Source organism: Carassius gibelio, chromosome B10 (genome assembly GCF_023724105.1).
Source record: "Carassius gibelio isolate Cgi1373 ecotype wild population from Czech Republic chromosome B10, carGib1.2-hapl.c, whole genome shotgun sequence".
NCBI lineage: Eukaryota > Metazoa > Chordata > Actinopteri > Cypriniformes > Cyprinidae > Carassius > Carassius gibelio.
Genome location: NC_068405.1, coordinates 21,043,340 through 21,067,035, shown reverse-complemented (window position 1 = coordinate 21,067,035; position 23,696 = coordinate 21,043,340). Strand labels below are relative to the sequence as shown.

Below are 23,696 nucleotides of genomic sequence, written 5' to 3'. Positions count from 1 at the left end.
CGCCTCCTCCCGTCTGTGGGCTGGAGGAGAACATGGTTGGGATTGTTTTGATGGGACGGTGGCGGAGCCATCTTGTTTTATATGCGTCCTAAAGCTCGTTTACTGAGCCAGAGGAAACAGCCATGGAATATGACACTACATCCCGACCCTAGCCAACTCAAATCAACACATCCGAGAACCGAAGCTTATTTCTGATCGACGGAATACACACAGCACGCGGAATCGGTTGTTCGTTGTTGTGTATTTCTCCACATCGTTGGCTGCTGCTTTAACTGCATTTTCTCTCGCACATTTTCTCCGGTGTAAGATACTATGAATGGAGGATAAATGTTGCCGACGGCTGACAGCGGTGGTTTTGTGCTTCTCCTCTTCATTCTGACAATAACAGACCCGTCACGGACAGGTAAAGGTGTTGTTTTAATCAATGCATTTGCTGCAGTCTGGGCTGGTGAAGGCTTGCGGCTCTGCTTGTATGAGGGCTGAGCTGCAGAGGCTCTTTCGCAGGCCATCTGGGCCTTTTACTACAGCTATGTTATCAAATTATTATCAACTCTTTTTATTTCTTAATCATAACGCTTTATTGCATTCCATATGGCAAGCTGTTTTCATATTTAATCCTGAAAGCTACATAGTGTCTATTTATGTTACTAGCGTTAAGCCTTTTTTAGTCCATGCCATGTGGCAAGCTGTGTTAACATTTATTCCTTAAAACTACATGGTATATGTTCGTTATTCCTTACTTTTTAACATATTCCCATACTTCTAATCACAATACAATCTATTCTGTTGTTACTTGTAACAAATTGCTAATTTTGCCATTTCTGGTGAACCCAATTATTTAATTCTAACTAGTGCTCAAGTTATTGCTGATACCTTTTCCAGTTTTACTAGTCCTAGAATTTTATGGATATCTATTCCAGTGGTAGTGGAGTAACAGAAGGAGTCCAGTGGAGTAAACAGAAGTAAAAAAAAAAAAAATCCCGTAGGGAAACTGATTTTTAGATATAATTTATAAAAAACCTAAGCAAACATACTGTGAGCTAAGATGTTGTTTACTGATGGAATATGCTTTTACCGAAGCCATCAGCCCAAACTATTTGAACTTGTTTTTAAAAGAATCGAGTTTAAAAGAGGAATTCCTTGTGGAAAAACAACATGACCCATGATTCTGCAAAGAATTCTGCACCAATCAGAGAAACAAATGGTGCTAAATAACTGCCTACTCCCATAAATAACTGCTTATTGATCAGTCTTCCTACTCTCTTTAACTACATGTACTACATACTCTTTAAAAAAACTATTATTTTAATTCCTAAGGAAAAATAGTCAAAACACGCAGATACACAAATAAAAATGATGTATTATGCATGCCAGACCACTAGTTGGTGATGTTGCTCCGTAAAGAAACCCTCTGCACCTGCACAGATATGTAAACATGTAAAATGTATGCCCATGATGTCACTTTTTCACAAATTAGCATTTTTGTAGTTTCTGATGTTGTGAACAGCCAAAACACATAAAAACGGTTTTAGTTGAAAATGGTGTTGTGTAAACATCCCCTAAATAAGCACTGTAAATGCTACTTGTTACTGTTGGGATAATGGCTAGTAGCAATGAAACAAATACTAGTATGTAATGAATGATTGCTAGTGGAACTGATGAAAATCTAAAGTTACTGGTCACCACTGGATTTCTAGTAATGAAGAATACAATTACATTAAAAAAGATGCTTGTAGGTTGTAAGGAATAAATGTGTAAACAACTTGCCATACATGCCAACCATTTGCATTTAATCTAATGTTTCTGGTAGGCCACACAGTTCAATACAGGAGCAGACAGATCAAGCAGAATGGTCTGGACAGGAAAACATCAGTGCAGCAGCGTTCTGCTGGTGTCTGATATTCCTCTGTTAAACGGGAAGTTTAATAATCCTATTGATATAAGGTGATGCATGGAAACCCAGTGGATCAAATAAATAGGACAGTATTTAGGTTAATGGCCTGTGATGTGCTTTTCTGAGTTTAATTTCCATGGGGAAGCGAAGCCCAGGTTATGTGCACTTGTTTTGAGGGCAAGATGGGTTGGTCTGTCTCCATGTTCAATCGCATCAAATAAACCCACAGATGGTGTTAAATCTCAGTGTGTGCTCTTGTTAAAAGTGCATAATATTACACATGATGATCACTGTGATGTTAACATTAAAGGAGACTCTTGCATATTTTTGCTACTGACCCATAAGACTCAATGCATAACAAACTTGAAGTGGTGCATGTGCAAAAACATGTTCAAACTACTCAAAGGAGGGACAGTCAATTATTAATTTCCTTTATTAGATTTTAACAAAAAAATATAGATTTTTGTTTGAAAAACCTATATTTCAACTATCCAAATGGGTTATTGGTACTATTTTGGTGATCACCGGAACTTATGGGCACATGAAGAAGGTTTTTACCAGTCAGACAGGTGCTCACCTGTTCACAATGGTTTTACTGTCTGCAGCGGTGAATGTGGTGCGATCTGGTTCTAGTATTGCATCCATGGTAGAGAACACACTGGTCTTCTGAAGGCATCTCAGTGTTGCTGTGTTTGTTTTAGGATAACTTTAGACTCAAGGGTTGGACAGGTGATTGATTGAACGTCTGGACCTCCCAAGAAGGGAAGCTCTTTTTAAAAACGTGTTCTTTTTTTAATCTGTTAAAAATTAAATGCTTTGTTTTCTCAAGAGATTGTTTGGTGGATTGAGGATCAAGCTAATTGGGTCTTTGCTAACATCAGATATCAGAAATTAATTTAATTATCATATTAGATGGCATTTAAGTATGTATAAAATGATGCACATTTCTTGGATTTTGTGATGGCTGTCAATATAACATTGTGTGTTTTAACATTTAAAAAAAACAACAGTAGTTTTCTCTACATCATATTTATCCTAAAATAGGTTTTGCTTTCTTGAAGTAAAATATAATTTTAAATTTGCAGGGCTTTTGCAAGCTCACGTTTGAATGAAATAAATGCTTTCTAAATGTCAAATAAAGTGCTTTCCGGTCACTTGAATTGACTTTTGTTTGCAAATGCGGATGTATCAGTACTATCTATTGTTATTGATACCCTGCTAATCAGGAGACAGACTGTCTCTTGAGCCTTTCAGAGATTAGGTCATGTTATACAGCTGGAATCACTAAGTCTCTCTCTCTGTCTCTCCAGCAGGTCCACGGCTCGCTCTGGCCAGACTGTTGTCAGGTAAACTGCGATCCTTGGAATTCCTACAAATGATCTTTAGCGTTTCCTGCTGGTCCAGTTTGACACGTTGACCCTGTTTGAGTCTTATTTGGCTAAGCCTGACATTGACACTGATGTCCCTGATGACGTGGAACAGATCTTCATCTAAATTTGGAGACTGTACCTGTTGCATGTTAAATCTTTTGTTAGTAATTGTTTGTTAGTAATTACACATAATATTATGTGTATGCTGCAGCTTTTCTCTTTCCAGATTAGTGTGGCTCAGTGTATTGTCCGTGTTTCAGACCCGCGCTGCAGTCCTGGCCAGTTTGCTTGCTGGAGCGGAAAAATGCAGTGCATCCCTCTGTCCTGGCAGTGCGATGGATGGACGGCGTGTGATGACAAAAGCGATGAGATGGATTGCCCTAGTAGGTTCACACACGCTCACATACATACATTCTTGTGCAATGCACAGTAAAAACTAGAGCCAGACCGATATATCGGCCGGCAGATATTATCAGTCGATATGAGCTTATTGCATTTAAATCGGCATTTATAACGGCCGATGAAACATGAGAAACAGAGTCTCATGCTTCACTCATGTTATGAGTGTTGCATAGTTTGCCCACCAGAGGGAGCTCTGCAACTCCGCAGTTGCAGAGAGTCTGCAACTCCACTATAGAAGAAAGTGATCAGCCAAGCCACGGAGATGTACTGCTTTGACGGTGAGTCTGTCGTACGTCATGTGAAATGATTTAGTTCCTACACTGTATATAAAAATGGTGTGGTAGTTCTAGCTAACGGTCCTATCATTATCACTTCTAAATATTCTGTAACATCACTTACAGCCGCTAATGCATTGCTATATTAGATTAGCCACAAAGCTAATACCATGTTTATCAGTGGAAGAGCGCGAACGTTAATAAGAGGTCAAACTATAACGTTAGCATTTATCTTATTCTAAATATATCTGCAGTGTTTCCCACATAATGACCACGTAACTGTGGCAGGGGGGGAGCATGTAATCAGTCAATGACTAGAAGTTATGAAGTTATGTACAGCGTGCGTTAACTTGTTTGAAGGTGGTTCTTCTCAAAATTGACAGCGGTGTGTTCATGACACTAACGTTAACCATTCAACTTCGAGTTGATTCCGTAATCTTCCGGTAACGGTAGGCTAACTTTATGTTCGCCAGCGCATGATGATGTTTTGATTCAGACTGCACAAATAGAAGAGAAGATATACGGGTCCATTGTGAATGTGTCTGTGAGAGCAAATATAGTGTAGTTACAGTAACTACAGTGGGTGCGTCAGAAATGATTAAACCAGAGGGGACATGTACTGCCCTACAGATGGCTGAAAAAGGTGAATGCTGTAGCAGCAAAATGTGGGACTACTTCTGCAAATACTTTAACTTTAGTATTATAATTTATTTACAGTACGCACACAGACTGTTAAAACCAGCTTCAACTGGAAGAAAGTAAAAGTGTTATATGTTTAAAATCATAAAAATATATACTTTTGATGTGCAATTGTTTAGTCATTGAGACCGTAATCTAAGGCTTTTTTTTAAACATAAATCCCTTCAGGAAAATGGTTTATACAGCGTACATACATAGAACAGGCAGATATTTTGCTATTAAATGTTGTGTAAGTGCAGTTTATAGGAAATGGGTCTAATATCCAGTTTATTTTAAAAATCAAAATATCGGCTTATAAATCGGCTCTTTTCGAGTTAATATCGGCATCGGCCACCAAAAATCCATATCGGTCGGGCTCTAGTAAAAACACACTTATGCTTATGACCGCACGTGGAATGCTTCCAGATGCCAGTGCTGGGCATCATGGGTTTTTTTTTTTTTTTGCCCGTGTGCTGTGGTTTCTGTGTCTTAACCCCGGAGTTAGAGACGTTACTCAGAGTCTGATTCTTGGATGGGAAAACAGGAATTACAGAGCGGATTTGCTGAGCATGTGATCTGTGTATGGTAGCTCCTTGAAGCTCTGCTGTCTCAGTTGCACCTCAAGCAGGACAAAATATATACATATATATATACATATCCCAGATACATATACTTAAAAAAAAATCAAATCAGTAATCACTATTAGACCGAGAACACTGTGGGTTTACATTACTAACTGCTCTTTTCTGACATCACTGTAATCGAGACGGTGTTCTCAGGAGATTCTGGCACATTTCTTGGAGGATCTGCAGTCTTACTTTAATTCTTGTTTGGTTGTCGGAGTTAGTACTCCTCCTCTCAGGAAATGAGGAAGAGGTTTAATAAGATTCTTAGAAACTCTGTTTCATGTTAGCAGACCTGCTGCCGTTCCGACATATTAACAATGTCCTTCCAGACAAATGTGGATCATTTTGGCATATGATCAATGGTTCAGCCTAGTATATTTTGGCCTTATTAAAGAGGACATGTGTTTTGTATTCATTCTGTTTTCTAATATTCCTTGTTTGGCTCTCTTGCAGCAATAAAGGAGGAGCGCTATCGCTACAGCAATGGTTTTGAGCCGGTGGAGGACGTCATGGGAGTCGCTCAGCCAGTGCGCTTCAACAGTAAGTAAACATTGAAATTCCACAAAAAAGGCTGATTAGGTGCAATAAAAACAAAAGAATAATGATAAAAGAATAATGATAAAAGAATAATGTGTCATACCTGGCAGAGGTGTGAAAGACTCGTTTGGTGAGAACAATAGAAACATGAAAACGGGGAGTTCCCTCTCTAGAACGGTCTCTCGACATGGCGTTAACGCCTTGGGGACTCCCTTTCTTCCTAACCTACCTGAAATCCTATTGCACAACGCCAGTGAAGTTGCAACTCCCACTGGCCAATGCCAGTCAAGATGGCAAATATGGGTGGGGCCTCGCCACTATATATTGTGCCTTGTTGGTGGCATAACCTCAGAATCTTCCTCTTTCAATTATCCTACGAGACAGCTGTTGAGAAGACGGTTTTTCCTCTTGGCGTTCCAGCATGTCGAAAGTTTGCACGCTGTGTTCGGGGCCTATCAAGGCCCAGGACACCCACGAGTTCTGCATCCGTTGCCTGGGTCTCGCCCATACAGAGGCAGCACTCAACGGGTCAGGCTGCCCACACTGCGAAGAATTCTCAGTGCGGGTGCTTTGGGCCCGGAAGAATATCGCCCCCGGTAGTTTCTCTCGGCAATGTCCCACCACCGCCAGCGAGCCGCTGGTGGGACGACAGCCGCACGTGGGCGACTGTGCAGAATGGCGCAATTCGCCTCCCCCCCGCTCTCCAATGTGCTTGGAGGAGGATCTTCAATCTGCCGCTGGAGCATCGGAGATTATTTCATTCGGTGCGGCGGGGGACAACGATTTCAACGAGGCGCTCCAAGGAAATGAGCCCCATTCCTCCCAGACCTGCATGACGAGGTCGCTAAGGCGTGGGCTGCGCCCCAATCGGCTTGCGCTGACACTGGTGGGTCGGAAATTTTCAGCAAAGTCGATGGAGCGGAAGCCCGTGGATATAAGCGCATTCCGCCCGTCAAGGAATCCATCGCTGTGCACCTAAGCCCCTCTTCTGCTTCTCTGAAGACAGGTGCTACGCTGCCGTCTAGGCCCTGTCGTTTGACCGCACATGTAGCGGACAAAGCGTACGCGGCCTCGGGAGAAGCAATTTCTGCTCTGCACACGATGGCACTGCTCCAAGTTTTTCAGGCACAGCTTCTGAAATCCCTGGACGAGGGCGGGGCGGATCCAGAGGCGTTTAAAGATTTACGGCAAGGCTAATGCCCAGGTGTCAGGTGTCGGACAGCCGACACCTGACACCTGGGCAGCCGCGGCTTGCTCTCGACATCTCACACACACGCACGTGCGTATCATTCAGTCATTCAACAGGAGACTCGCCCTCCCCGCTGAAAGGCGAAGCACGACCCTCCCTAACACACAGCGCTCCCACTCATCCCGTGAGTTTTCTGACAACGACCCCGGTACACAGCAGCATCGTTCAGAATGCAGAGGGTGAGGCGCTTCGCCCTCTGTGTCTTTTTGCGAGCGCATGGCGATCCATTCCGGGCATTTCGGTTTGGTTGTGGAACGTCATAGAGAACGGCTACACGTTTCAGTTTCGACGAAGACCACCAATGGCGTGGTCATGTCGACGGTTCCGGCTCACAACGAGCTGGTTCTGAGGCAAGAAATTCTCAATCTCCTCGCAAAACGCGCGATAAAAGTGGTCCCGCCATGCGAGAGAGAGAGTGAGTTTTACAGCCGGTACTTTGTCGTTCCCAAGAAAGGTGGTGGTCTCCGTCCAATGTTAGACCTGAGACCCATCAACCGTGCGTTGTACAAACACGCTTTCAAAATGACAACGCTAAATCAGATACTGGCACAGATTCGACCTGGAGATTGGTTTGTTTCGGTGGACCTGAAAGATGCATATTTTCATATCCAGATCGCCCCTCATCACAGGCGCTTTCTGAGATTTGCGTTCGAAGGCATAGCATATCAGGTCTAGGTGATGCCGTTCGGGCTAGGGCTTGCGCCTTGTATGTTTACGAAATGTGTGGATGCAGCACTTTCCCCTCTGAGAGCGAGCGGAATGCGCATACTGAACTATTTGGACGATTGGCTGATCTTGGCACATTCAGAGGATGTACTCAACAGCCACAGACACGCTGTTATGTCACCTGGAGAGTTTGGGCCGTCCCGTAGCACTAAAGGAATATCAGAGGCTCTTGGGGCGGATGGCGGTGGCCGCGACGGTCTGTCACCTCGGTCTACTCTATATGCGCCCACTCCAGTCATGGCTGAAAACACGAGTACCGAGAAGGGCGTGGTCACTCTCAGGTGCTTAAGCGCGCTGAAACCATGGCAGAACCCCGACTTGTACCAGCGCGGCGTCCAGATGGGTCTGGTCACGCGGCGGAAAGTGGTCACGACGGACGCGTCGACGACGGGCTGGGGAGCTCACTGCGATGGCTTACCGGCTTCGGGCCACTGGACAGAGTCGGAGAGAACGTGGCACATAAATCGCCTCGAGCAGAGAGCGGTTTCTTTAGCACTTCAGTGTTTTATGATGCAAATCAGGGGGCACCATGTGTTGATTCGCACAGACAACATGACGGTGGTATCGTACATAAACCGCCAGGGTGGAGTACACTCGAAAGCCCTGTACAGTCAGGCAGCATGCCTTTTGCTGTGGGCCGATTATAATCTGCTCTCCATTTGAGCAGCGCACGTTCTGGTATGCCTGAACAGTGGGGTGGATATGCTGTCAAGGAATGGGATTTCTCACAGAGAATGGAGACTGAACCCTGGGACAGTGAGGCTGATCTGGTAACAGTTTGGGAAAGCGGAGGTGGACCTGTTCGCGACAGAGGAGAACACGCATTGCCCTCTGTTATTCTCACTGTCGCGCTCTCCCCTGGGCGGGGATGCACTCACAATGCCGTGGCCGAATGCCTGTCTGTATGCATTTCCCCCGCTAAAGATTTTGTCACAAGTGCTGCACAAAATCAGAGAGGCGAAAGTGTCAGTGATATTAGTCGCTCCGTACTGGCCGAACAGGCCTTGGTTTCCCGATCTTCTAGAAATACTAACGGCTCCCCCGTGGCCGATCCCGCTGAGACGAGATCTCCTGTCTCAGGCAGACGGCTCGATATGGCACCCCAACCCAGAATGGTGGAAACTTCAGGTGTGGATGGTGTGCGGGCAACGGTAAACCCGGGTTGGTTGTCTCACCACGTGATGGACACGATTGCGGAGGCGCGAACCCCTTCTACGAGACACCTATACGCTTGTAATTGGGCAGTCTTTGAGAGGTGGTGCGAATCAAATGGTCGGGACCCGGAAAGCTGCCCCATGTCTGACATTCTGGATTTTCTGCAACAACGAATGGACCGCGGCAGTATGCCCTCTACGCTTAAGGTTTACGTTGCAGCTATCTCAGCTTTTCACGCTGCTATTGACGGACGGTCAGTTGGGAAACACGATCTAGTGATCAGATTTTTGAGAGGCGCGAGAAGACTAAAACCCTCCTGCCATCCTGGGATCCGGCTCTGGTGCTGGGAGCGCTAGCCCTCCCACCATTTAAGCCACTTCAGTCTGTCGGCTTGAAGGAGCTCACGCTTAAAACCGCACTGCTGCTCACCCTTGCTTCGTGCAAGCGCGTGGGGGATTTGCAAGCGCTCTCTGTGAATGTGGACTGTATGCAGTTTGGACTAGGTGATTGTAACGTCACGCTCAAGCCAAAATTTGGCTATGTGCCTAAATCGCTCTCGACACCATTTAAAACGCAAGTGGTGGCTCTTTCTGCCTTCTCTCCAGAATCGGAGACTTCATTGGACGGCACCCCGAGTCGGGGCTGCGTTTCGGCAATCCGAGCAGCTGTTTGTATGCTTCAGAGGCAGCACCAGAGGACAGCCTGTCCTTAAACAACTGCTGTCACATTGGGTGGTCGACGCTATTGCTTTGGCAAATTCTAGCCGTGGTATGGAATGTCCTATTGGTGTTCGAGCCCATTCGACGAGGGCTGTCTCCTCCTCGTGGAATCTATATCCAATTCCCTTCACGGGAATCTATATCCAATCCCTTCTAGGCATGTCGCAGGATCGTATCTGATTGGCTGGGGATTAACTTTAACTTTAATGTATACAAGAATTATTTATGATTGCTCCGTCGAGGCTGAGCCTTTTTATTCGCTGTTCCCACGGCATTGTTCTATATAGTCCCCAAGGCGTTAACGCCATGTTGAGAGACCATTCTCGAGAGGGAACGTCCCTGGTTACTGTCGTAACCTCGGTTCCCTTAGAGACGGGAACGAGACATGGCGTAGGCCGCCGTGTTCACTGCTCGGATCTGCTGTACTGTCAATTCAGTCGAAAGATTCTGAGGTTATGCCGCCAACACGGCACAATATATAGTGGCGAGGCCCCGCCCATATTTGCCGAGTTGCAACTTCACTGGCATTGTGCAATACGATTTCAGGTAGGTTACGAAGGAAGGGAGTCCCCAATGCGTTAACGCCATGTCTCGTTCCCGTCTCTCAGGGAACCGAGGTTACGACAGTGACCGGAGACGTTTTCAAAGCCAACACACATATAGAAAACACAGGACTGTTTACATGTGAGATCTTATAGAGATGACAAGTGCCATAAATCAATCTTATTAGCCTTCTCTAAAAACACACATGACATGGCCTTAGAAAATATTTCATAAAATTCACAGTTTTACAGATTAGATTATGAAATTTCTAAAGAAGTTTTTAAAGACTTGTGGCTTTAGCTACACTGTATTTCTAAACTCATACCTTACATCAACAATTTTTGTAATACATTTAAAAAATGTTTTTAATATTTTTGTTTTTATGTTTGAGCTTATATATCTCTTATCATAACAGTCTGAGTGATTCTGATTCCTGACCAGTAAACTTTGAATTGTCAGCTTTGTGAAAATGTTTTGATTATGTATCTAGTCAGAAAGAATCATTTGCAGAAACCTTTTTATTTTGGTTATGTTATTTATGTCTCCATGCCAAAAAAGGGGGGTGACTAGTAAGGGGTTAAATTATGACAGTGGTGGACAGTAACGGAGTAACTTTACTTCGTTACTGTACTTAAGTACATTTTTCAAGTATCTGTACTTTACTGGAGTAGTTTTATTTTGAGTAACTTTTACTTTTACTTCACTACATTCCAAAGCATAAAATCGTACTTTTTACTTCACTACATTTCATAAAACATATCGTTACTCCCTATAATATATCACGTGCTCCGACACGGAGAAGCGGTGTCTGATTCATCATGAACGAACTGAGTCTTTTAAAAATAAACTTTTAAATCGGATCGCGAATCGCACCAAACGATTCGTTTACGAATTAGAATGATCCGATTGCAGCTGTTCTGGAGTCGACCGCTCACTGATTCAAATGAACCGTTTAGAAAGAGTCCCCAGAAGTAAGAACCGGGAGATCTTGTGAACGCGCGTGCGTCTGATGTTGCTAAAAGTAAGTTATTAATGTCGAAATTTAGGATTAATTATTGTAACTGAAAATCCTATTTAGGTCAAAATTGTCATTTGGTTGGGAACTAAATCCGCTGTAAAGAGTGATCTGTTTAAGCCCGCTGAAATGCTCGAGTGCAGACGATGCAGACACATCAATCAGCGTCTCTGTGTTTTAGGTAAAAAATAAATAAATAAATATATATATATATATATATATATATATATATATATATATATATATATATATATATATATATATATATATATAACTATTAAACTAACCCAGATTAAATAAAATAACCCATGCATGTTCAAATTCCCCGCTGCCGTAATATTAACAGTTTTATTAAAATGCTACCATGTCCTATGTGACGTCTGTTTTTATATTGTTTATCAACAGTAACGTTATATTGTTTGGATTAACTAGACGAGTAGACAGACATGAATGTTTATTCATAACCGTACTGAAAATAAGTAAATATTGTTAGCTGATGCTAACTGTCTAGCTAACAAGCTGGCTGGTGCTAACTTGAGGTAGATAATGTCCAAATATTTTTGTTCAATCACCTATATATATATATATATATATATGTGTGTGTGTGTGTGTGTGTGTGTGTGTGTGTGTGTGTGTGTGTGTGTGTGTGTGTGTGTGTGTGTGTGTGTGTGTGTGTATGTGTATGTGTGTGTGTGTGTGTGTGTGTGTATATATATATATATATATATATATATATATATATATATATATATATATATATATATATATATATATATATATATATATATATATATATTACATCTGGGTAGAAAAGAAAGGATGTGATGTTTAGAACATGGTAACTACAGTAATTATCAAAGAGGGGAAGAGATGCACCCTGTTTGGCCAGGGGTGTTTTTACACCACAGACAAGATTTGAGAAGGAAAAAATCATTATGAAAATATAATTATATTTTCCTTAAAATGTTCTTCCTAACTTCAGGCCTTATTATCATGTCATATATAAATGTGATGTTCTGTAAAACAACAAACTTTAAAACACTTTTTTTCTTACTGGTGAAGATCAGATGGTCATCTCTGTTTTCTCTCAGGGACATCACAGTGTAAGCTTCACAGTGAACATTACTCTCGTCAGCGTAGTCCATATCAACAACAAAAATATATCTTGACTCCATATAGTGGTTATTTTTGAAAAAATCCCAGGTATTTTGAGCAGTAAGATTATTAAAAAATATATGTTCTAATATAAAATTACATTAAGTAGCCTATATAAAATTGCAAACATCTATCTTTCAGTACTTTTTTACTTAAGTACATAAAAAATTGAGTACTTTTGTACTTTCACTTGAGTAAAATTGAAAAAGGAGTACTTTCACTTTTACTGGAGTAATATTTGACTATACGTATCTGTACTTTTACTCAAGTACTTGATTTGTGTACTTCGTCCACCACTGACATTATGATATTTTAAAATTAGAATAATTTTTAAATTGAAATAAAGAGATTTCTATTTCTAACCACAGGGAAGTGTCCGAGCGGCTGGCACCACTATGAGAAGACCGCCAGCTGTTATAAAGTCTACCTGAGGAGCGAGAACTACTGGCAGGCGGTGGAAACCTGTCAGAAGGTCAACGGATCCCTTGCCACTTTCGGAACCAACGAAGAGCTGCAGTTCATCCTCAAGATCGAGGTGGACTTCGACGAGAAAGTGTGCGAGCGAAAGGACCAATGCAAGTGAGTGTGTGTGTGGATCTGTGGACCTGAGGAAGAGCTGCTTTTACGGTTTGGGGTTCTCACCGCTGTGTCATTTCAGGTTCTGGGTGGGATATCAGTATGTGATTACCAACCAGAATCATTCGCTCGAGGGCCGCTGGGAAGTGGCATATAAAGGTTGGTATTAATCAAAATTATTTTAAGAAATACAGGGAACAAAAATTAAAAAAAAAGTGAAGAATACGTTTTTATTGTAATGAATGAGCACTCGAGCTGTTAAACAGCACCTTTGCCAAAATAAATACCATAAAAGTAGTCCTAATGACTTGATTACTATGTTTGAAGTCTTATGAAGTCTTACCATAACAGAGTGTAAAGAACAGAGTGAAACTGAAGTTGGTTCTCACAGTAAATGGTCCAGTAGGATGTTCATTATCACTGGATCATTGAATCAGTGAGTTGAACTTTATTCAGACTGGCTTTGTAAAATTGATTCATTGATTTCAGTGAATAATTAATTGTAAACTTAATTCTCTAGTATATTTTTATTTTTATTTTATAGTTTATTAACAGTTTTGAATTTATTAACATGTAGTATTTATATTTTATTTTAGTTCAGGTAGGTTGCCTTTTAGTTTTGTATTTTCCATTTTCATTTTAGTTTACGGTTTAGTGATTGTCATTTTTAAATGTATTTTCATTATAATTATGTGCTTTGAAAAAATATATTTTTTATTTAAGTACTTGTAATACTGAAAATGTAACTTATTTTCAACAAAATTGCCAAGGTAACATAAATTGTTTATCATAACCAAATGATTTTTAATAGTTTAAGCTCTAGTTTCATTTAAGAATAATAACACTGATTTCAAATGACATACAGGGGTGAGTAAATAATGACAGATTATATATATATATATATATATATATATATATATATATATATATATATATATATATATATATATATATATATATATATATATATATATATATATATATTTGGATAAACTATTTCCTTAACTTATGAAGAAAGTGCATTTAGATTTTTATATTTATTTTGCACATCTGTGGGGTTTGAAACTGTCTGTCTGTTCCTCACAGGGTCCATGCAGGTGTTTTTGCCTCCGGAGGGTCTGGCTAATTTGGGCGAGGCGAACCCATCCCAGGATAACGTGTTCTGTGCCCAGCTGCAGCGCTTTCAGATCAAGAGCATGAACGAGCGGGGCTTGCACAGCTGGCACACCGAAAACTGCTATAAAAAATTCCCCTTCCTCTGCAAGAGAAGTACGTCCAGCGCCGTATGAACAGAAGAAACCTGTTTGATAGCATTCAGGAGTTCTTCATGTTAGTACTGTATTGTACTGATCTCAGTCTGACCCGTTTCTTCACCAGGACAAACATGTTTGGACATCAGAGACAATGTGGTGAACGAGGGCTATTACTTCACTCCTAAAGGGGACGACCCGTGTCTGAGCTGCACGTGCCACGACGGCGAACCGGAGATGTGTGTGGCCGCCCTGTGTGAGCGTCCGCAGGGATGCCAGCATTTCCGCAAGGACCCTAAAGAGTGTTGCAAGTTCACCTGCTTGGATCCCGGTACGGACACAGTCTCTTCAGAGTTGTTCTTGAATGAAATCCCTGTATTACATCTGAAGATTAGGGGACGTATATGTATTTAATTGAAGATAAATCTTTAAATGTGCACTGTATGTGATTTTGCATCCATTTTTGTGCCCAAGTCTCATCACTAGGTGGCGCTACTCTGCCTTATCTAACTATAAAACCAGAGTCTTATAATAGGTTTGAAGTGGCAAACTCTTATTACTTTAATAGACTAAATTAAGGCTTTTTAGTTTGTTTTTTAGCGCTGAATGTAATTGTTTCTTCGATTATTTGCGACAGCAGAATGTGCTGAAAAGTAGTCAAATCAATTATAGCCATTCTAGACAATTTAATATGTTTTTTTTATGCATCAATTAGTTTATAAATGCTAAAATTCAATAGAAAATTGCTGTAATGTATTTTATTGTTTCTGTAAGTATTCTTGGTTGTACATTCATTAAGAAAATAGTTACTTGATTTTTTTTTTTTATTATCTATATGCTAATCTAGTTTTTATTAATGATTTTAATGACCTTTTATATATATTATAATATATATTACTTATATTTAGTTTTTTTTTTTTTTTAGTTTTTTTTTTGTCATTTTTCTTATTTCAGTTTAAGTTTTAGTGTTTCACTTTTTATTGGTTTAAAAATGCTTCCTCACTATGTGTAAAAAAAAAAAGCACAATTCACAAAATGTTGTGTCTTATGAGTGTCTGTGAAGTTAAGTGTCTGTGACGACTGCATATTGTTGGAGCTTCTCATCTTGTGGTGTGACAGAGGTCAGTCTCATCGCTGTTGTTTGTTTCAGACGGTAGCAGTCTGTTTGACTCGATGGCCAGCGGCATGAGGCTGATTGTCAGCTGCATCTCGTCCTTCCTCATCCTCTCGCTGTTGCTCTTCATGGTGCACAGACTGAGGCAGCGCCGGCGGCAGCGCATCGAAACTCTCATTGGAGGAAACTGTAAGGCCTCGTCTGAATATATCTGCGCATGTTAAAGTGCTGTTTTTCTGAATCATCTCTGTCTTTCACAGTGCATCATTTTAATCTGGGTCGGCGGGTTCCTGGCTTTGACTATGGGCCGGATGCATTCGGGACTGGCCTGACGCCTCTGCACCTCTCTGATGATGGTGAAGGTGGAGCGTTTCACTTCCAGGAGCCTCCGCCCCCTTATGCTGCATACAAATACCCAGATATCCACCACCCCGATGACCCTCCTCCTTCATATGAGGCCTCCATCAACCCAGACAGCATCCTCTACATGGACCTCAGTATGTCTTTCCAAAGATTAACAACAGACGCTGTATTTTTAGGTCTTTTCTATGCATGTGCACGTAACTAATGATTTATCATCTTCAAATGAATGATATTTAAACTTTTCATGGATCACATTATGGAGCTCTGATCCAAAACCTAGTGAGCCGTTTACCAACAGTAGACAACTTTAATATAATTATTCTGTATTCTAAGATACCTAATAATGGCCAAATTGTAAGGAAGCATCATATGTTTCTTCTGCAAATAAAGCAAAACCAGAATGCATTTTTGCAGTGTATGTATCCCCCGAAAAAATATTGTTGAGAGGAATATCAATTGAAAATATTATATTGGATTTTAATACTGATTATAAGCATTTTGTAATGTTTTGCATGTATTGGAGACATGAAACAACATTAGCTTAAAACAAGGCCATAAACTACTGGAATTAATTATAAATCTCTTTAGCAGTTGAATATTGCTAATTTGTGTGTTGAGTTCCTGGAAACTTAAAAAATAAAAAATCATGGTCATTTTATGAAATTTTTATTTGAAATTTAAAATAAAGTGTTTTCATATTTATAAACAAATAAATTAATTAATCTGTCTTGCATTTAATTCTTTCTTGTTTTTGCAGTTACAATTTCTTTCTTGTTTTTGCAGTTATACAATTTCAGTATTATTAGTATTATTTGCATGGTATTATAATATTTATTAATATTTAGAATTTTTATCTTAGTTGAATTTTTAATGTTTTTGGTGTGCTTTCTGTTTTTCAAATATCTCTATTTTAAGTTAAAATGATTTTGAATGGTTTCGGTTAATTTCTTGTTCTCTCCTCAGGACGGACCGGGGTTCCGCTCGTGACTGGTCACGTGAGCGGCGCGGCTAACTCTCTCCAGAGGGATTTCCCCGAGCCTTCGCTCCCCGCCCCGCCGCCGCCACCGCCGCCCCTGGAGATGCGCGAGGACTCCATTGACAGCAGCACCCTGCTGGTGTCTCCAGACACCCCCAGCGAATCAGAGAGCAGCATCACACAGAGCTCCACGGCAGACTGCAGCGGCCCCTCGCTCAGCACCGTGGTGTAGGGTACGTGTCCAGACCGCACTATACTACATGTCAGAGGATGTCGGACTCAAAGGAGATTTCCTGTTCAGAGCAAAAACTTCAGACACAAACGAAAAAACGTTTTTTCAGCTTGAGCGTCACATGTAAATACTTCCGTCGGCCACCGGTTGACGTCGCGAAAGGCCAACAGAGCACCTCTCTCTGAGGTTTACACTGGCGTGTGTTGATCACTGCACTATGAACGAATGTACCGCTCGACCAACAGGCTTTTTAGGCCTTAGTGGTGACTCTTGTGGTGATTCCTGGCACAAAGAAGCTATTTTTCCTTGACTCATTACTGCTGTCCATGGAGCGGTACCATGTTACTATATAGAGTTCTGTGATGTCTGGTTTTTACTTTTTCTGTCTGTCAGATCAGTAGCACAAACTCAAAAAACTCATTTTAAAAAAGCCATTTGATTCTTTTAGATAGAGGTACGAGTCTCAGACATTTTTAAGTGTCCTGCTGTGGCATGGTGATGGAAATCCAGCGCCTCGTTTTTGGAAAAGAATACCAGACGCGTTTGAGATCCTTTTGGGAGGCGAACTTTGTCGAAAAACGGATTTTGGTGTGATCAACGTCACACTTGAACAAATCTAAAAGAGCAAATCTCATGAAAGCTGTGAAAACATTAACTGTTTTTATTGAAAAGATACTAAATAAGAAATTACATTTTGCATAAAAGCTTATTGAACCATTTATATTTTGCATCATTACTTTAAAAAAAATTCAGTGGTCCACAATATTTCAAACACATCTGGTTTATTTCATGACTGTAATGCTGATTTTTATTAATATACTTGTGCATATATATATATATAAGCACAAGTTATGGTTATGAGAATTGCAGGGAGGAATATATATGCAAAATATAATTTTTTATTTATTTTACTTTTGTGGTGAAATATATGATCTGCCCACTTTATAGATTCATCCAGAAAGTCTGTCACTAATATACATTTTGAATTCAGAATGTAACTCTTTCAAAAAAGCTCAACATTTACCTGCGTAATAAATATCCGCTCTCATTTTGGCCTCTCAAACTGATCTCGAACCTTGTGCTGAAGCAGATCTTGGTGTTTGAAATCGATCCTGAGTTAGGATTTATGTGTTCAGACTTGCCTACGATGAATGATGAGGTTGTGTTCATGGTCGGTCTGTCTGTGTGTGAGACTGTTGTTCATTTTCAGCACCTGTAAATCACATGCTCCCAATATTATTTTAAATCTCTGATAACAACCATTCGGTACTTGACACGAAGTAAATGTGAGCGTGTATTTGCAAACACAAGCCCATAAATGTACATGTAAGTAAGAGCAAAATGCTGCTTTTTTTCTTTTACCAATTTACAGACTACTTAATTGCTATTTGGACAACTGAATGAATTATGTACTCAAATACAAAAGTTATGGGAAAGATTTAGATTTGGTCTGCAATGCATTGTTGCTCACTGAATCAGACACTGCTTTTTGTATAAGGGAATATGATTTATTTCTGACTGGAAAAGCAACAAAAAGCCCAAACTAAATGACAATCAGGCATTTTGTACAAAGATAAAGATGTTTTTGCACAAGAAAAGCACACAAGTCGGCCAGCAGATCCCTGTTTCTAAAGATCCATCACCAGCGGCAAAATAATTGAGGACGAAGACATTCTTGTTATTCAGGTCTATGTTCTTTCACTGTATAGTCGGTTTTGTTTAATTCCAGGGTTTCATCAGCACAGACAACTCTGTGAACATCAGCTTTTGTTTCTCGTGTGTGTGTGTGTGTGTTAAACGTGTGTAATGTAAAAGTTGGCATGAATGTTTAGCATGTTTTACTCTTTTGCGCATGCAGAGAGGAAATCTCTTCTGCTGTTGTACTCTTCATTTCTGCTATGCTTCAAACCGAGGTTCGAAACACATCTGACTCCTTTCTTCCCACCTCCCATTTGCTACCGTTTTTTTTTTTATAAAAAAATAAAAAATGTAAATGATTTCTTCTAGATAGACTTTGTGGTGCAACAAGGAAAAAAGCATCATGAAATGTTTTCTGTAGAATGCAACAGTTGGTGAATTTGTGGGTTATTCTTGAAGTTAGTTTTATTTTTTTGTCGTACTGTTTTTTTTTTTTTTAGAGGGATTTAGTTTAGATTTTTTTTTCTCTGAAGTAGATGTACATCTAATCAAATGCCAAATAAATTGCACCGTGAAGGACAGTCATGTTTGAGTTCCTTGTGTTTCAGATCACTCGTTTCAGATGATGTTTGTGGGGTTGAGATCTCATAATGTGTGTTATTTGATTCTTTTGAGCATGATGAATCATCCAGAATGACTCCTTTGAACGTTTTAATGCCTTCTCAGAGATTTCCCGGACCGTTGTGGAAATCAATCGCTCTTAAATGTCACGTGAGCCAAAGAGGGGATCCCCAGTGTAAGGAAGCACTCAGTTCTCTGATGTAAAAACCGTTCCTCAAGCCTCTTGGGAATTCTCGCTCCCTGAGAGATTAGACATCGGTGACAGAGTTGTGAGATTCCTGAATAAAAGATTTACTGTTTCACAATTGTCTCACAAGAACTACATTCTGTGGGCCCAAGATGTATTTATACATTTTAAATTGTCATTGCATTTAGATTTAGTCATTTTATCAAAAGTGACTTATAATGAGCACAACAGAAGCAATCGAAACCTACAAAAAAAGTAATCCATGTGTGTTATTCAGAAGTTTGGGTGCAATTTTTTTAACATGTTTTGAAAGATGTCTGTCCTGCACACCAAGGCAGTTTAGCGTGAAAACAATAATAAAAAAAAATTACAATTTTAAAAAAGCTGTTTTCTATTTGTGTAAAATGTAGTTTATTCCTGTGATGAATGTACAGCATCATTACTTCAGTATCACATGATCTTTCAGAAATCATTCTAATATGCTGATTTGATAATCAGGAATTTAATAACAATGTTAGAAACAGATGTTTAATAATATTTTTTGCAAACTGATTTTTTTTTCAGGATTCTTTGAAAGTATAAAAATAACAGCATTTGATTGAAATAGTAAAAGGTTATTAAAAAAAATATATATTTTTTTAATAACCTTTTACTGTCACTTATCACATTTATCAATTTAATGCATCCTTGCTGAATACAGTATCAATTTCTAGTGTAGATCTGACTTGGATACTTTTTTAGAGCCTTTGTGAACTAATATTTATTATTATTAATAATTATAATAGTATTATTAAAATAATGTTATTATATATATTAGTAAGTATTGTTGTGGTTATTATTGTTCAAATATTTGTTAGATGAATCCCCCACATTTGATTGATTATCTTTATTAAACATTCCATTCCATTATTTTATATATATAACACAAAATGTCCCTGTTTTGCTCATTGCATATAATCAGTGTTGGTTCTCTGGTTCCTCGTTCAACAAAAGTTATTTGTGTGAGTCTGTGAACGAGCGCAGCGCAGCGACGTGTTCAAGTCAGCACAGTCAGAGAAAAAACCTGACATCCTACCTCCATTCAAGAAGATCACTACTTAAACCCCCGTTTGCTTGGCATTTAGTGTTTTTTGTGGCGTAGGACCAGCGGGAACATTTCCATTCATTTTCAGGGCACGATGTTGCTTCTGATGCTGATGTTGTCCGTGGTGTCATTGGCACACAGTGATGATGGTGAGTGACGAATGATTCATTGATGCAAAACCTTTCATTTGAAGGAATTCAGTTCAGTGGCTTTGACTGAAATAAGTGATTTGAAGAACTTTGATAAATCTTTTTTTTTTTTTTTTTTTTTTTTTTTTATGTTTTCCCTCAAGACTTCTGTTATAATGAGGAGCACTGTGGTGAGTTCTGGTTCTGTAGCTTGTTCTTGTTGGAATTAATTCATTCAGAAACAAATTTTTGCAAAGCTACTATTGTCATGTAGTAAAACAATAATGAACTGTTCTTGGTAGATCCATATGCATGGGGAGAAAACTACCCCTCTTGCCATCCTCTTCTGGAGAGCCATCACTCTCCCATCAACCTGGACCATCAGCTGATGAAGAACCAATCTTTAGACTCTCTGCACCTGGAGGGTTTTAATTTGACTCATAAAGGGCAATGGTGGCTGACAAACCAGGGTCACTCTGGTAAGTGACTATTGACCTTTAGATAGGAAAGGTTTTTGGACACTTTTATTCCAAGCATCATGAAGGTGTAGCTGTATTTTATTGAAGGTAGCGTGTCTCTGTGTGTAGTTGTGCTGGAGTTGGGTGACGGTATGCAGGTGAGTGGCGGAGGGCTTCCTGGAATCTACCGCACCATCCAGCTGCATTTCCATTGGGGAAGTGTGTCTTCAAATGGTTCTGAACACACCTTGGGCCACCTGAGATTCCCTATGGAGGTTTGGGGCTTCACGGTATCCATATCTTTAAGCTGTTTATGATGTTTACAGTTTTTGTAATGTTTGTCCATGTTTGTGGGCAGATGCATATAGTCAACATCAAATCCACACATCCAAATTTGACGTCCGCGCTTGATGACCCAACTGGCCTTGCTGTGCTTGGAGTCTTCATCGATGTAAGATATTGTTTTATCTGAAGTGGTACACCACAGGTTTGTATTTTATCGTTATCACTCTTCCACAGGTGACATATTTGCACAATGAAAACTTCCAGTCCATCTCAAATGCACTTCCTTCTGTCGCCTACAAAGGTTAGTTGAGAAAGTGAACTTTGATTAATGTAATCCATTCATTTAATAAAAAAATTTAATGTTAATGTTAATCTAAATGTCTTAGGGCTTAGTTAAATAGATTAACTATGATTAATCTTGATTAATAATGTGTGTACTGGGTATATTTATACGTTTATATAAGTACACACAAATACATGTATATATTTAAGAAATATGTACATGTATACATTTTCATGTTTATATAAAATGTATATTTTACATAAATGTAAATACATATTAAATGTACAATATATACATGTATGTGTGTGTATCTTGTAGGACAAACAAAATCGATCAGACCATTTCCTTTGATGAATCTGTTACCTCAGAACAACCTAACGCAGTATTACCGTTATCACGGCAGCCTCACAACGCCGCCCTGTTCACAGGTGGTTTTGTGGACCGTGTACGAAGTACCCACCTATATCTCATGGGCTCAGGTAAGACATCCAAATATACTCTACACAACTATGGGAAATCGAGCTTCTAGATAACCGTAAAACAATTTTATGCATTTCATAATACAATGCAATTTCAGTGTTGCTGCAAGGGGGCGCCATAGTGATATTAACATAAACATTCTTCTTTTATGGTTATGGCGACGCAGCAGTTTAAAGGGAATCTTGCCAAATTACAATTTAAAATGTAAACACTCAATATGATTGCAATGAGTAACACACATTTAATAGCAGACCTTTAAGGTATGGCGGTTTGTGACAGACACAATAACGCTGCACGCATTGACACACACTTGCAACTTGCATTTGCTTAGTTGCGTAGATTGTGTTGTTGTCTATAGACCTTACACTGTTGTACAAATGTATTAAAGATTTTTGTAACATTTGTTATCTTTTGACAGTTTGAGCTGTTTGTAAAAGGGATATATTCCACGGAGGAATTAGCCGATAAACAGGTTCAACTGCAGAACAACTACAGACACATCCATCCAACCTACGGTCGGCCTGTGTACGCATCCAAAGATGCTAAGATGCTCACCAATGGAGTTCCCCCCCTTGCCATTTTTAATATTTTTTATGTTCTTTTATTTACTGGATTTTTAAACATTTAGTGTTAAACGTATTGCAGAATGGCAGTATTAAACGTCCACTTAAAATACTGTATAAGAAACTTCCCAGAAAGCATCACTGGTAGCCAGTCTAAAGACCCGTTCACAACAAAAATTATAACGTTCTCTTTATTACAAGCAGCCTACAGTAATGTGTCTGCCACTTTAAATGCAGTGGCTGTTTAAAGACGATGGATTCTGATTGGCTGCCAATAATTTAATGCAAAAAAACCCCCAGAAAGTGTAACAACCATATCCTTGCTGTGTCATTATCCTTATAGCTAGTGTGTGGACAATTCTCATCGAATTTGAACGACTATTATAACCGTATAATTATTAGTTATATATAAGGCCCGTTCACACCAATGCACGTTAAAGTTCTGTTATATCACCTGTCGCTTTAAATGCACAAGGTGGATTCTAATTGGATATCAGTCTATCTATCGTTCATCGGCCGATTAATCAATCGTTTCGGGGTTATTCCAACGATAACGTACCTCTGTGACTATCGTTCTTGTTTTGGTAGACTTCGCTATTCTCCTAACATTAAAAACTAACTTTTTCTAGTCATCATCTTTTCTCTAGTTAAATGGAATTATAATCCATTTTAATTCACCAAGGACGACTGTGTTAATTATATGTATATAGAAACAAATTATGTGTGCGAGTTTGATCACACATCTACAACAACCCCCATATTGAGTTTTTCAACCAGACTGCTATCTGATGAGTGATTTTCCTTAGTGGGTATCCCCATTTACGTATTTCACACTGAACTTGATCACTCAAAGCCTTTTCCCCAGTCATACACAAAGGCCACTTTGTGGGAATGACACCTTACAGCAGAAAGATAAATTTAAGGGGAGTTTATGACCTTACAAATGTGCACCTAGACGGACCAATAAAGTTATTCTGTGAAAAACACAAACTTACCTCAGGAGACAAACTATTTGATGTAGGCTATATACAATAGCTCAGCTAACAATAGTTTGACTCAAATGCAAAGTGTTCTTTTACAAATGACAAAGTGTTGAAATAAAATGATATTGTTA

General features: G+C 39.7%; 2 protein-coding genes across 3 annotated transcripts; both read left to right on the top strand.

The window, feature by feature from the left end:
* On the top strand, positions 1-19,074 carry LOC127966241 (integral membrane protein DGCR2/IDD). 2 transcript variants are annotated; one of them, XM_052567105.1, is made up of 11 exons: positions 1-403; positions 3,208-3,240; positions 3,525-3,647; positions 5,699-5,785; positions 12,713-12,923; positions 13,003-13,079; positions 14,007-14,189; positions 14,298-14,501; positions 15,321-15,473; positions 15,545-15,781; positions 16,611-19,074. In XM_052567105.1, the coding sequence occupies exons 1-11, from the start codon at positions 328-330 to the stop codon at positions 16,853-16,855; spliced, it is 1,629 nt and encodes a 542-aa protein (XP_052423065.1). In that variant the 5' UTR covers positions 1-327; the 3' UTR covers positions 16,856-19,074. The 2 variants fall into 2 exon arrangements, with proteins under 2 accessions (XP_052423065.1, XP_052423064.1); XM_052567104.1 differs by having other exon boundaries at positions 3,205-3,240.
* Positions 19,075-20,317: 1,243 nt separating this feature from the next.
* On the top strand, positions 20,318-23,696 carry car15 (carbonic anhydrase 15). The gene is made up of 8 exons (XM_052568025.1): positions 20,318-20,534; positions 20,678-20,704; positions 20,816-20,992; positions 21,101-21,246; positions 21,330-21,422; positions 21,491-21,557; positions 21,858-22,018; positions 22,438-23,696. Exons 1-8 carry the CDS (start codon positions 20,480-20,482, stop codon positions 22,645-22,647), a joined length of 936 nt encoding a protein of 311 aa, XP_052423985.1. The 5' UTR covers positions 20,318-20,479; the 3' UTR covers positions 22,648-23,696.

What these genes read in the sequence shown, in the direction of transcription:
- car15 (XM_052568025.1), top strand. Translation starts at nt 20,480, where the DNA reads ATGTTGCTTCTGATGCTGATGTTGTCCGTGGTGTCATTGGCACACAGT. An exon ending in TGCTTGGAGTCTTCATCGAT is followed by an intron (nt 21,423 to 21,490) that starts GTAAGATATTGT and finishes ACTCTTCCACAG; the next exon opens with GTGACATATTTGCACAATGA. An exon ending in TCCTTCTGTCGCCTACAAAG is followed by an intron (nt 21,558 to 21,857) that starts GTTAGTTGAGAA and finishes TGTATCTTGTAG; the next exon opens with GACAAACAAAATCGATCAGA.
- LOC127966241 (XM_052567104.1), top strand. Translation starts at nt 328, where the DNA reads ATGTTGCCGACGGCTGACAGCGGTGGTTTTGTGCTTCTCCTCTTCATT. An exon ending in TCTGGCCAGACTGTTGTCAG is followed by an intron (nt 3,241 to 3,524) that starts GTAAACTGCGAT and finishes TCCGTGTTTCAG; the next exon opens with ACCCGCGCTGCAGTCCTGGC. An exon ending in CGATGAGATGGATTGCCCTA is followed by an intron (nt 3,648 to 5,698) that starts GTAGGTTCACAC and finishes GCTCTCTTGCAG; the next exon opens with CAATAAAGGAGGAGCGCTAT.